At 42.3% G+C, this 12,918-nt stretch overlaps 1 protein-coding gene across 2 annotated transcripts in view; it reads left to right on the top strand.

Annotated features, from left to right (window-relative positions):
• LOC124001736 (guanylate cyclase soluble subunit beta-1-like) overlaps positions 1-12,918 on the top strand; it is a 57,586-nt gene that overhangs the window by 35,240 nt on the left and 9,428 nt on the right. For both annotated transcript variants that reach the window (XM_046308760.1, XM_046308761.1), the window contains one exon: positions 4,864-5,004. In XM_046308760.1, coding sequence (XP_046164716.1) covers positions 4,864-5,004 — 141 coding nt within the window. The remainder of the gene's footprint in view (positions 1-4,863; positions 5,005-12,918) is intronic.

The following is a 12,918-nucleotide window of genomic DNA, read 5'->3' as shown; positions in this document are numbered from 1 at the left end:
GATGGTGGTGGAAAATGCTGTCTCAGGCACCACTCCAGAATCTTCCATAAGTGGTTTATTGGTTTGAGAGATATATACAGTGCCTTCAGAAAGTATTCACACCCCTTAACTTTTTCCACACTTTGTTATTTTACAGCCTGAATTTGAATTGGATTCAATTTAGATTTTTTTGTCACTGGCCTGCACGCAATACCCCATAATGTCAAGGTGAAATTATGTTTTTTGAACTTTTTACAAATTAATTAAAAATGAAAAGCTGAAATGTCTTGCGTCAATAAGTATTCAACTCATTTGTAAAGGCACGCCTAAATAAGTTCAGGAGTAAACATTTACTTAGCAAGTCACATAAGTTGCATGGACTCACTAAGTGTGCAATAATAGTGTTTAACATGATTTTTGAATGACTGCCTCGTCTCTGTAGCCCAGACATACAATTATCTGTAAGGTCCAGGGCCTCTCAATGCCTCTCAAAGAAGGGGACCTATTGGTAGATGGGTAAAACATAAAGCAGACATTGAATATTCCTTTGAGCATGGTGAAGTTATTAATTATACATTAGATGGTGTGTCAATACACCCAGTCTACAAAAATACACACGTCCTTCCTAACCTTGCTGGTATTTCACAATGACGCCAATGGTTATTTTAAAACAGTTAGAGATTAATGATTGTGATATGAGAACTGAGGATGGATCAACAGCATTGTAGTTACCTCACAGTACTAACCTAAATGACAGAGTGAAAAGAAGGAAGTACAGAATAAAAAATACAGAATAAAAAATATTCCAATATATGCATTCTGTTTGCAACAAGGCAGTTAAGTAGTACTTCTAAAAATGTGGCAAAGAAATGAACTTTTTGTCCTGAATACAGAGTGGTCTTTGGGGCAAATCCGGCACAACACATCACTGTGTACCAGTCTATATTTTCAAGCATGGTGGTGGCTACATCATGTTATGGGTATCCTTGTCATTGTCTGCCATGTTCTACCAACTGAACCCATTCCAAAGACTAGCACAGTTCTGAGATCAGATAGTTCTAGTTCCTCAATGTTTTTATTGAGTTACATGAACTTGAAATAGTCTATCCGACTCTCATTCCATCGCTGACGGCCATACCAGCCTGAATAAGGTCTGGGCAGTTTTTCATGATAAACAATAAATGGAATGGAGCTGAACACAGGCAAAATCACTCTCCTTATTGGTCAAATAGCCCTTACACAGCCTGAAGGTGTGTTGGGTCATTGTCCTGTTGAAAATAAATGATAGTCCCTCTAAGCGCAAATGATGGTTAAGTGTGCCTTGAATTCTAAATAAATCACAGACCAGTGTCACGAGCAAAACAACCCTACACATCACACTTGCTCCTTGCTTCACGGTGGAAACCACAGATGCGGAGATCATCCGTTCACCTACTCTGCATCTCACACAGACTCTGCGTCTCACACAGATACGGCGGATGGAACCAAACGTTTTACATTTGGACTCATCAGACCAAAGGACAAATTTCCACTGGTCTATTGTCCACTGCTTGTGTTTCTTGGCCCAAGCAAGTATCTTCTTCTTATTGGTGTCCTTTTAGTAGTGGTTTCTTTGCAGCAATTCAGCCATTAAGGCCTGATTCACGTGGTCTCCTCTGAATAGTTGATGTTGATAAGAGTCTGTTACTTGAACTCTGTGACGCATTTATTTGGGCTGCAATCTGAGGCTGGTAACTCTAATGAACTTAACTTCTGCAGCAGAGGTAACTCTGGGTCTTCCTTTCCTGTGGCAGTCCTCTTGAGAGCCAGTTTCATCAGAGAGCTTGATGGTTTTTGCGACTGCACTTGAAGAAACTTTCAAAGTTCTTGTCTTAAATGTCTTAAAGCAATGATGGCCTGTCGTTTCTCTTTGCTTATTTGAGCTTTTCTTGCTATAATATGGACTTGGTCTTTTACTAAAAGGGCTATCTTCTGTATACCCCCCCCTACCTTGTCACAACACAACTGATTGGCTCAAACACATTAAGAAGGAAAGAAGTTCCACAAATGAACTTTTAACAAGGCACACCTGTTCATTGAAATGCATTCCAGGTGACTACTGGAATGAAGCTGGTTGAGAGAATGCCAAGAGTGTGCAACGCTGTCATCAAGGCAAAGGGTGGCTATTTGCAGAATCTCAAATATAAAATATATTTGGATTTGTTTAACACTTTTTTTATGTATGTATGTATGTATGTATGTATGTATGTATGTATGTATGTATGTATGTATGTATGTATGTATGTATGTATGTATGTATGTATGTATGTATGTATGTATGTATGTATGTATGTATGTACACACAGTGCATTCAGAAAGTTTTCAGACCCGTTTTTTTTACACATTTTCCTATGTTAGCCTTATTCTAAAATGGATTAAATCATTTTATTCATCAATCTACACACCATACCCTATAATGACAAAGCAAAAACACGTTTTTAGAAATTCTTGCAAATGTTTGAAACATAAAAAACAGATACCTTAAGTATTCATACCCTTTGCTATGAGACTCGAAATTGAGCATAGGTGCATCCTGTTACCATTGATCATCCTTGAGATGTTTCTCAAACTTGGAGTGGAGTCCGCCTGTGGTAAATTCAAATGGTTGGACATGATTTGGAAAGATACACAGACCTGTCTATATTCGGTCCCACAGTTGACAGTGCATGTCAGAGCAAAAACCAAGCCATGAGGTCAAAGGAATTGTCCATAGACGTGTGAGACAGGATTGTGTCGAGGCACTGATCTGGTGGGGGAAGAAAAATTTCAATTGGGGGAGAAGGGCCTTGGTCAGGGAGGTGACCAAGAACCCTATGGTCACTCTGAAAGAGCTACAGTTTCTCTTTGGAGATGGGAGAACCTTCCTGAAGGACAACCATCTCTGCAGCACTCCACCAATAAGACCTTTATGGTAGTGGCCAGACTGAAGCCACTCCTCAGTAAAAGGCACATGACAGCCCGCTTGGAGTTTTCCAAAAGGCACCTGAAGGACTCTCAGATTCTCTGATCTGATGAAACCAAGATTGAACGCTTTGGCCTGAACGCCAAGCATCACGTCTGGAGAAAACCTTCCACCATCCCTATGGTGAAGAATAGTGGTTGCAGCATCATGCCCTGGGGATGTTTTTCAGCAGGAGGGACCGGGAGACTACTCAGGATCGAGCGAAAGATGAACAGAGAAAAGTACAGGGAGATCTTTGATGAAAGCCTGCTCCAGAATACTCAGGACCTCTGACTGGGGTTAATTTTCACCTTCCAAAGGGACAATGGCCCTAAGCACACAGCCAAGACAACGCAGGAGTGGCTTCAGGACAAGTCTCTGAATGTCATTGAGTAGTCCAGCCAGAGCCCGGACTTGAATCCAATTGAACATCTCTCGAAACACCTGAAAATAGCTGTGCAACGATGCTCCCCATCCATCCTGACAGAGCTTGAGAGGATCTGCAGAGAAGAATGGAAGAAACTCCCCAAATACAGGTGTGCCAAGCTTGTAGCATTATACCCAAGAAGACTCGAGGTTGTAATCACTGCCAAAGGTGCTTCAACAAAGTCCTGAGTAAAGGGGCTGAATACTTATGTAAATTTCATATTTCCTTATTATTATTATTTTTATTTGCTTTGTCATTATGCGGTATTGTGTGTAGATTGATAAAAACATGTATTTAAACCATTTTAGAATAAGGGTGTAATGTAACAAAATGTGGAAAAGGTCAAGGGGTTTGAATACTTTCCAAATGCAATGTGTACAGTACCAGTAAAAAGTTTGGACACCTACTCATTCCAGGATTATTATTTTTTTTAAACTATTTTCTACATTGTAGAATAATAGTGAAGACATCAAAACTATGAAATAACACATGGGAATCATGTAGTAACTACGTCACGTAGCCTAGTAGTTAGAGTGTTGGGCCAGTAACTGAAAGGTTGCTGGATTGAATCCCTGAGCTGACAAGGAAAAAATAGGTTGTTCTTCCCCTGAACAAGGCAGTTAACCCACTGTTCCCCGGTAGGCTGTCATTGCAAATAAGAATTTGTTAACTGACTTCCTTTTTAAATTTAAATCATAGTTTTGATGTCTTCACTATTATTCTATAATGGAGCAAATAGTATAAATTAAAACCCTTGACTGAGTAGGTGTATCCAAATTTGAGAGTGTGTGTGTGTGTGTGTGTGTGTGTGTGTGTGTGTGTGTGTGTGTGTGTGTGTGTGTGTGTGTGTGTGTGTGTGTGTGTGTGTGTGTGTGTGTGTGTGTGTGTGTGTGTGTGTGTGTGTGTGTGTGTGTGTGTGTGTGTGTGTGTATATATAAAACACACACACCCTTTAACCCCCTATGCTTCTTTGAGATATCTCTTTCATTGTCACTGAGATGTATTATTCCAACCATGGTAGCCAGAATAATGGGTAACTAGGCATTTTATACATGACCCTAAGGATGTTTTAATTGCTTAATTTAGTCAGGAACCACACTTGTGTGGAAACACTTCCTTTCAATATACAGGTACTATGTATCATTTACTCATGTGTTTCCTGTATATCCCAACCTGTATATCCCAAAGGATTGGTTAGAGATTTATTTTATGGTTTGTGGCCCCAAGTGGCACTTTATAGTTTGATGAACCATTGCAAGCCAAAGATCCTTTTCATCCTAAGGATTTAAAGGGGAAATAATATTGTGTGATATCAAGATCTGCATCTACCTATAGATGGAAACAGTGAGTGATATAAAGTATTTACAAATGACAGTTTTCTAGACCTCACGTCCCTTTAACATATAACGACTTACATCACACAGCATTTTCTGATATAATGTTCTGCCTAGCGACCAAAACGTCTCTCTTTCTACAGGTGGAGACAGTGGGTGATAAGTACATGACGGTCAGTGGGCTGCCAGAACCATGTACCCACCACGCTCAGTCTATCTGCCACCTGGCCCTGGATATGATGGAAATTGCTGGACAGGTCAAAGTTGATGAAGAACCAGTACAGGTGAGGATGGGATATGTTTCATTTTTCCAACATTTTTACCAGAATCAATTGAGAAAGGCAGCAAATGTGAAATGCTGGTGCTGGCTGAACCATTTCATCAGCCTTGTCTAGAAACAACCCCTAGGCTCTAGATGAGAACAACCCCTAGGCCCTAGCTCAAGGGCCACATGGGGATTTCAAAATTCAACTGAGGGCCACAGTTTTTGGGGGACCAATTTGTTTGTTAAAATCAATTTTGGTGCCAGAAAAAGGTTTTATTTCAAAGTATACAGTGCCTTCAGAAAGTATTCAGACTCCTTGACTTTTTCCTCATTTATTAGATTACAGCCTTATTCTAAAATTGATTAAATTATTTTTCCCCTAATCAATCTACACACAATACCCCATAAAGACAAAGCAAAAACAGGGATTTTAGAAATGTTTGCAAATTAAAAACAGAAATAGCACATATGGAATTTTTCCTATTTTGTTACCTTACAACATGGAATTAAAATTGGGGGTTTGTATCATTTGATATACACAACATACCTACCATTTTGAATATGCAAAATATTTTTTATTGTGAAACAAACAAGAAATGAGACAAAAAAACGAACACTTGACCGTGCATAACTATTCACCCCCCAAAGTCAATACTTTGTAGAGCCACCTTTTGCAGCAATTACAGCTGCAAGTCTCTTGGTGTATGTCTCTATAAGCTTGGCACATCTAGCCACTGGGATTTTTGCCCATTCTTCAAGGCAAAACATCTCCAGTGCCTTTAAGTTGACCGAATACAAATTTGACCGAATACAATTCCCTCCGCAAGGCAATCAAACAAGCTAAGCGTCAGTATAGAGACAAAGTAGAGTCGCAATTCAACGGCTCAGACACAAGAGGTATGTGGCAGGGTCTACAGTCAATCACGGATTACAAAAAGAAAACCAGCCCCGTCACGGACCAGGATGTCTTGCTCCCAGGCAGACTAAATCACTTTTTTGCCCGCTTTGAGGACAATACAGTGTCACCGACATGGCCCGCTACCAAACCCTGCGGCCAACGTGAGTAAAACATTTAAACGTGTTAACCCTCGCAAAGCTGCCGGCCCAGACGGCATCCCTAGCCATGTCCTCGGAGCATGCGCAAACCAGCTGACTGGTGTGTTTACGGGTATATTCAATCAATCCTTATCCCAGTCTGCTGTTCCCACATGCTTCAAGAGGGCCACAATTGTTAGAGCGTTGGACTTGTAACTGAAAGGTTGCAAGATCGAATCCCCAAGCAGACTAGGTAAAAAAATCTGTCGTTCTGACCCTGAACAAGGCAGTTAACCCACTGTTCCTAGGCCGTCATTGAAAATAAGAATTTGTTCTTAACTGACTTGCCTAGTTATATAAAGGTAAAAAATAAATAATCCTGTTCCCAAGAAAGTTAAGGTAACTGAGCTAAATTACTATCGCCTCCCCGTAGCTCTCACTTCCGTCATCATTAAATGCTTTGAGAGACTAGTCAAGGACCATATCACCTCCACCCTACCTGACACCCTAGACCCACTCCAATTTGCTTACCAACCCAATAGGTCCACAGACGACGCAATCACACTGCACACTGCCCTAACCCACCTGGTCGAGAGGGATACCTATGTGAGAATGCTGTTCATCGACTACAGCTCAGTATTTAACACCATAGTACCCTCAACTCGTCATTAAGCTGGGTCTCGACCCTGGATTGTGCATCTGGGTACTGGAATTCCTGACGGGCCACCCCCAGGTGGTGAAGGTAGGAAAGATCTCCATCCCGCACAAGGGTGGCGGAAGGGACTTCTTTAAGCAATGGCTTTTTTCTGGCCACTCTTCCGTAAAGCCCAGCTCTGTGGAGTGTACTGTTTAAAGTGGTCCTATGGACAGATACTCCGATCTCCCCTGTGGAGCTTTGCAGCCTCTTCAAGGTTATCTTTGGTCACTTTGTTGGCTCTCTGATTGATGCCCTCCTTGCCTGGTCCGTGAGTTTTGGTGGGCGGCCCTCTCTTGGCATGTTTGTTGTGGTGCCAAATTCATTCAATTTTTTTATAATGGATTTAATGGTGCTCTGTGGGATGTTCAAAGTTTCTGATATTTTTTTTATATCTCAACCCTGATATGTACTTCTCCACAACTTTGTCCCTGACCTGTTTGGAGAGCTCCTTGGTCTTCATGGTGCCGCTTGCTTGGTGGTGACCCTTGCTTAGTGTTGTTGCAGACTCTTGGGGCCTTTCAGAACAGGTGTGTATATATATATACTGCTATCATGTGACAGATCATATGACACTTAGATTGCACACAGGTGGACTTTATTTAACTAATTATGTGACTTTTTATGTGACCAGGTCTTATTTAAACAAGTTATTGTTTTCTTTTCACTTCTCCAATTTGGACTATTTTGTGTATGTCCGTTACATAAAATCCAAATTAAAATCCATTTCAATTACAGGTTGTAATGCAGCAAAATAGGGAAAAAGCCAAGGGGGGTGAATACTTTTGCAAGGCACTGTATATTTGGGAGTGTCTCCCATTCTTCTCTGTAGATCCTCTCAAGCTTTGTCAAGTTGGATGGGGAGTGTTGCTGCACAGCTATTTTCTGGTCTCTCCAGAGCTGTTTGATCAGGTTCAATCCAGCCTCTTGCGGGGCCACTTAAGGACATTCAGAGACTTGTCCCGAGCCCACTCCTGCATTGTCTAGGCTGTGTGTTTAGGGTCGTTGTCCTGTTGAAAGGTGAACCTTCGCCCCAGTCTGAGGTCCTGAGTGCTCTATAGCAGGTTTTCATCAAGGATCTCTCTGCACTTTGCTTCGTTCATCTTTCCCTCGATCCTGCCTAGTATCCCAGTCCCTTCCGCCAAAAACATCCCCACAACATGATGCTGCCACCACCATGCATCACGATAGGGATGGTTCTAGGTTTCCTCCAGACGTGACTCTTGGCATTCAGGCCAAAGAGTTCAATTTTGGTTTCTTCAGACCAAAGAATCTTGTTTCTCATGGTCTGTGAGTCTTTAGGTGCCTTTTGGCAAAATCCAAGCGGGTTGTTATGTGCCTTTTACTGAGGAGTGGCTTCCGTCTTGCCACTACCATAAAGGCCTGATAGGTGAATTGCTGCACAGATGATTGTCCTTCAGGAAGGTTCTCCCATCTCCACAGAGGAGCTCTGTCAGAGGGAACATAGGGTTCTTGGTCACCTCCATGACCAAGGCCCTTCTCCCCCGATTGCCCAGTTTGGCCGGGCGGCTAGCTCTAGGAAGAGTCTTGGTGGTTCCAAACTTCTTCCATTGAAGAATGATGGAGGCCACTGTGTTCTTGGGGACCTTCAATGTGGCAGAATTTTTTTCCTACCCTTCCCCAGATCTGTTCCTCGACACAATCCTGTCTCTGACCTCTACGGACAATTCCTTCGACCTCATTGCTTGGTTTTTGCTCTGACATGCACTGTCAACTGCGGGACCTCGTACAGACAGGTGTTCTTTTTCAAAATTAAGTCCAATCAATTGAATTTACCACAGGTGGACTCCTATTAAGTTGTAGAAACATCTCAAGGATGATCAATGCAAACAGGATGGACCTGAGCTCAATTTCGAGTCTCATAGCATAGGGTCTGAATACTTATGTAAATAAGGTCATTTAAAAAAATTGTAATACATTTGTAAAAACCTGTTTTTGCTTTGACCTTATGGGGTATTGTGTGTAGATTTCTGAGGACTTAAAGAAATCAATTTTGAAAGAAAATGAAAGAAAATGTGGAAAAAGTCAAGGGTATGAATACTTCCCGAAGGCCCTGTATGTTAGAATTTTACTTATTCTACTTGGGAAGGCAGATAAAGTATATCTTTTTTTTCTTTTTTTTTACCAAGAACAAACAACACTTTGCATGTGAACACTCTGAATCCTAAATCATTACGCCACATTCTTGACATATGTCACTTTGTTTTGAGCCGACTTCGCCGTGGGCTTTTTATTTTATTTTTATTTTTTTCTCCTTTATTTAACCAGGTAGGCTAGTTGAGAACAAGTTCTCATTTGCAACTGCGACCTGGCCAAGATAAAGCGTAGCAATTCGACACATACAACAACACAGAGTTACACGTGGAATAAACAAAACATACAGTCTATAATACAGAAGAACAAAATAAAACAAAAGTCTATATACAGTGAGTGGAAATTAGGTAAGTTAAGGAAATAAATAGGCCATGGTGGCGAAGTAATTACAATATAGCAATGTTGGAGGAAATTATGGTTGAAATGACTAATTATGTATACATTCCAATCAGAACTGACTAGTCCAAATCCTATAATGTACTGTACATATGAATTTTCTCTCTTGCTCCCATTCCCAATTGTATATAATGTAGTCAGGAGTTTAGTAACAATGAAGGTCTGTTCCTTAGTTCATTCATTTGTACAATCTCCAGGTGGCAGGAACGGACTATCTCCGGACTGTCTAGAATGCTGATTTATACTGACTGACCTTGACTTCAGGCGTAGAGCGAAGGCTCGAGAGCTATAGGGCCTCTCTACTGGTGAACGTTTAGAAAACACTGATGTCATTTTCAGTTTATAACCTGTGGAAATATGTGTATGTGGGAGTACTCTCTTGAATTAAACGCTGTTACCTGGCTTTTAAGACTGGTCTCGATCTACTTCATGCATAATTAATTAACTTTACAACTCATTAATGAAATAGAAAGAGTGCGAATTTGGTTTTGGCTACAAAACATATAGAAATTTAGAATTCCACTAACAAGCAATTAAACACTGGAATGGTAGATCGGCAGAAGATGAATGTGCAGGTAGAGATAATGGGGTGCAAAGGAGCAAAATAAATAAATAAATACCAGTAGGTAGATAGATGGGCTGTTTACAGATAGGCTAAGTACAGGTGCAGTGATCTGTAAACTGCTCTGACAGCTGGTGCTGAAAGCTAGTGAGGGAGATGTGAGTCTCCAGCTTCAGAGATTTTTGCAATTCGTTCCTGTCGTGGGCAGCAGAGAACTGGAAGGAAAGCCGACCAAAGGAGGAATTGGCTTTGGGGGTGACCAGTGAGATATACCTGCTGGACCGCTTGCTACGAGTGGGTGCTGCTATGGTGACCAGTGAGCTGAGATAAGGCAGGGCTTTACCTAGCAGAGACTTGTAGATAACCTGTAGCCAGTGCGTTTGGCGATGAGTATGAAGCGAAGACCAACCAACGAGAGCGTACAGGTCGCAATGGTGGGTAGTGTATGGGGCGTTGGTGACATAACGGATGGCACTGTGACAGACTGCATCCAGTTTGTTGAGTAGAGTGTTGGAGGCTATTTTATAGATGACATCACCGAAGTCGAGGATTGTTAGGATGGTCAGTTTTACGAGGGTATGTTTGGCAGCATGAGTGAAGGATGCTTTGTTGTAATATAGGAAGCCGATTCTAGATTTAATTTTGGATTGGAGATGCTTAATGTGAGTCTAGAAGGAGAGTTTACAGTCTAACCAGACACCCAGGTATTTGTAGTTGTCCACGTATTCTAAGTTTACATTACATTTACATTACATTTAAGTCATTTAGCAGACGCTCTTATCCAGAGCGACTTACAAATTGGTGCATTCACCTTATGACATCCAGTGGAACAACCACTTTACAATAGTGCATCTAAATATTTTAAGGGGGGTGAGAAGGATTACTTTATCCTATCCTAGGTATTCCTTAAAGAGGTGGGGTTTCAGGTGTCTCCGGAAGGTGGTGATTGACTCCGCTGTCCTGGCGTCGTGAGGGAGTTTGTTCCACCATTGGGGAGCCAGAGCAGCGAACAGTTTTGACTGAGCTGAGCGGGAACTGTACTTCCTCAGTGGTAGGGAGGCGAGCAGGCCAGAGGTGGATGAACGCAGTGCCCTTATTTGGGTGTAGGGCCTGATCAGAGCCTGGAGGTACTGAGGTGCCGTTCCCCTCACAGCTCCGTAGGCAAGCACCATGGTCTTGTAGCGGATGCGAGCTTCAACTGGAAGCCAGTGGAGAGAGCGGAGGAGCGGGGTGACGTGAGAGAACTTGGGAAGGTTGAACACTAGACGGGCTGCGGCGTTCTGGATGAGTTGTAGGGGTTTAATGGCACAGGCAGGGAGCCCAGCCAACAGCGAGTTGCAGTAATCCAGACGGGAGATGACAAGTGCCTGGATTAGGACCTGCGCCGCTTCCTGTGTGAGGCAGGGTCGTACTCTGCGGATGTTGTAGAGCATGAACCTACAGGAACGGGCCACCGCCTTGATGTTAGTTGAGAACGACAGTTTGTTGTCCAGGATCACGCCAAGGTTCTTAGCGCTCTGGGAGGAGGACACAATGGAGTTGTCAACCGTGATGGCGAGATCATATATCAGATAAAAATGTTCAGTTTGCGGTAGGAATCCGGGGATAAAAATAACAGGTCCGTTATGCTCTGGTTAGTCACGTTGTTCGAACTGGCGAGAGCTCTCCGAGCTGAAGGTTAGCTGATGACCGCTGGCAATGGTTAGCTGACTGATATCTGGTAGTTAGCTGGCTAGCTTCAGTTGAGAGATTCCACATCCGAAGTAAATAGAAATATTTTAGGAAAAAAAAGCAAATTCACGCCACATTGGGTGAGGCGGGTTGCAGGAGAGTATTTAGATGATGAGGTTTAGCAAAATATTTTAAAGGATATGCGACTAAAAATATGTAAAACTATATATACAAGGGACATGACAGGACAAATACGTCTGACTGCTATGCCATCTTGGATTAACATCTTGGCCTGGGAGGCCACCTGGTTTTCAAAGCAATCACTTTTCTCCCGGTGCAATCTCCACCCACCTGGGCCAGCTTAATTGAATTCCCTCATTGTAATGTTGCTGTAGCCCTCAGTTACAGGAATAGGCATATAGGTGGTTGATAGAGCACATGAGGGCCACATCCTAATTCTCTTATGGTGTGCACTTGCCAACTCCTCATCATGGGAGTTAGCAAGTACACACTTCGGGCAAAGGGAGGAGAATCGGGACACAACTCAACAACATGACAGCAACAAGCCCAACTAACATGCATCACTTGCGGTACGGTTTTGGAAGCATAAGGACCTTATCTTTCATATCAGCAAAAGATCATTTTCAAAAAACAAAAGGTTACATTGATACACACCTTTTATAGAGCTAGGGTTAGTGGTCTCACACGGCAACATCTCCATGTTACAGCACGTGTTTACGGAAGAAGCAAGACAGAGGGACAACCTATCTAGCATCCTCCGAACACCTGTGTGTAATCGTAAAACCGCACCAGAAACGTGTTGTCACTGAAAATGACTGTTGATTGTACCTGTGATAGTCGGTTAAAACAGTGTAAAGTAACTATATTTAGCATTTCGGAAATTATTTTGATGTGATATGAAAGTTAGCCTTATCTTTCTAGAACCGTATCGGAATAGATAATCCTTTTGTTCAGATGGAGTATAAGCTGTTTTGGCTGCCAGAACCCAGTACTAATGAAAATAACATACAACAACATACATGAGCTGAATATAACAAACATGAGCTGCTAAAGTATTTGGACAATCAAATCAAATGTATTTACATAGCCCTTCGTACATCAGCTGATATCTCAAAGTGCTGTACAGAAACCCAGCCTAAAACCCCAAACAGCAAGCAATGCAGGTGTTGAAGCACGTTGGCTAGGAAAAACTCCCTAGAAAGGCCAAAACCTAGGAAGAAACCTAGAGAGGAACCAGGCTATGAGGGGTGGCCAGTCCTCTTCTGGCTGTGCCGGGTGGAGATTATAACAGAACATGGCCAAGATGTTCATAGATGACCAGCATGGTCAAATAATAGGTCTGGGACAGGTAGCACGTCCGGTGAACAGGTCAGGATTCCATAGCCGCAGGCAGAACAGTTGAAACTGGAGCAGCAGCACGGCCAGTTGGACTGGGGACA

This window comes from Oncorhynchus gorbuscha, linkage group LG17 (genome assembly GCF_021184085.1).
Source record: "Oncorhynchus gorbuscha isolate QuinsamMale2020 ecotype Even-year linkage group LG17, OgorEven_v1.0, whole genome shotgun sequence".
NCBI lineage: Eukaryota > Metazoa > Chordata > Actinopteri > Salmoniformes > Salmonidae > Oncorhynchus > Oncorhynchus gorbuscha.
The sequence above is the reverse complement of the archived record's forward strand: the minus strand, read 5'-3'. Positions and strand labels throughout refer to the sequence as shown.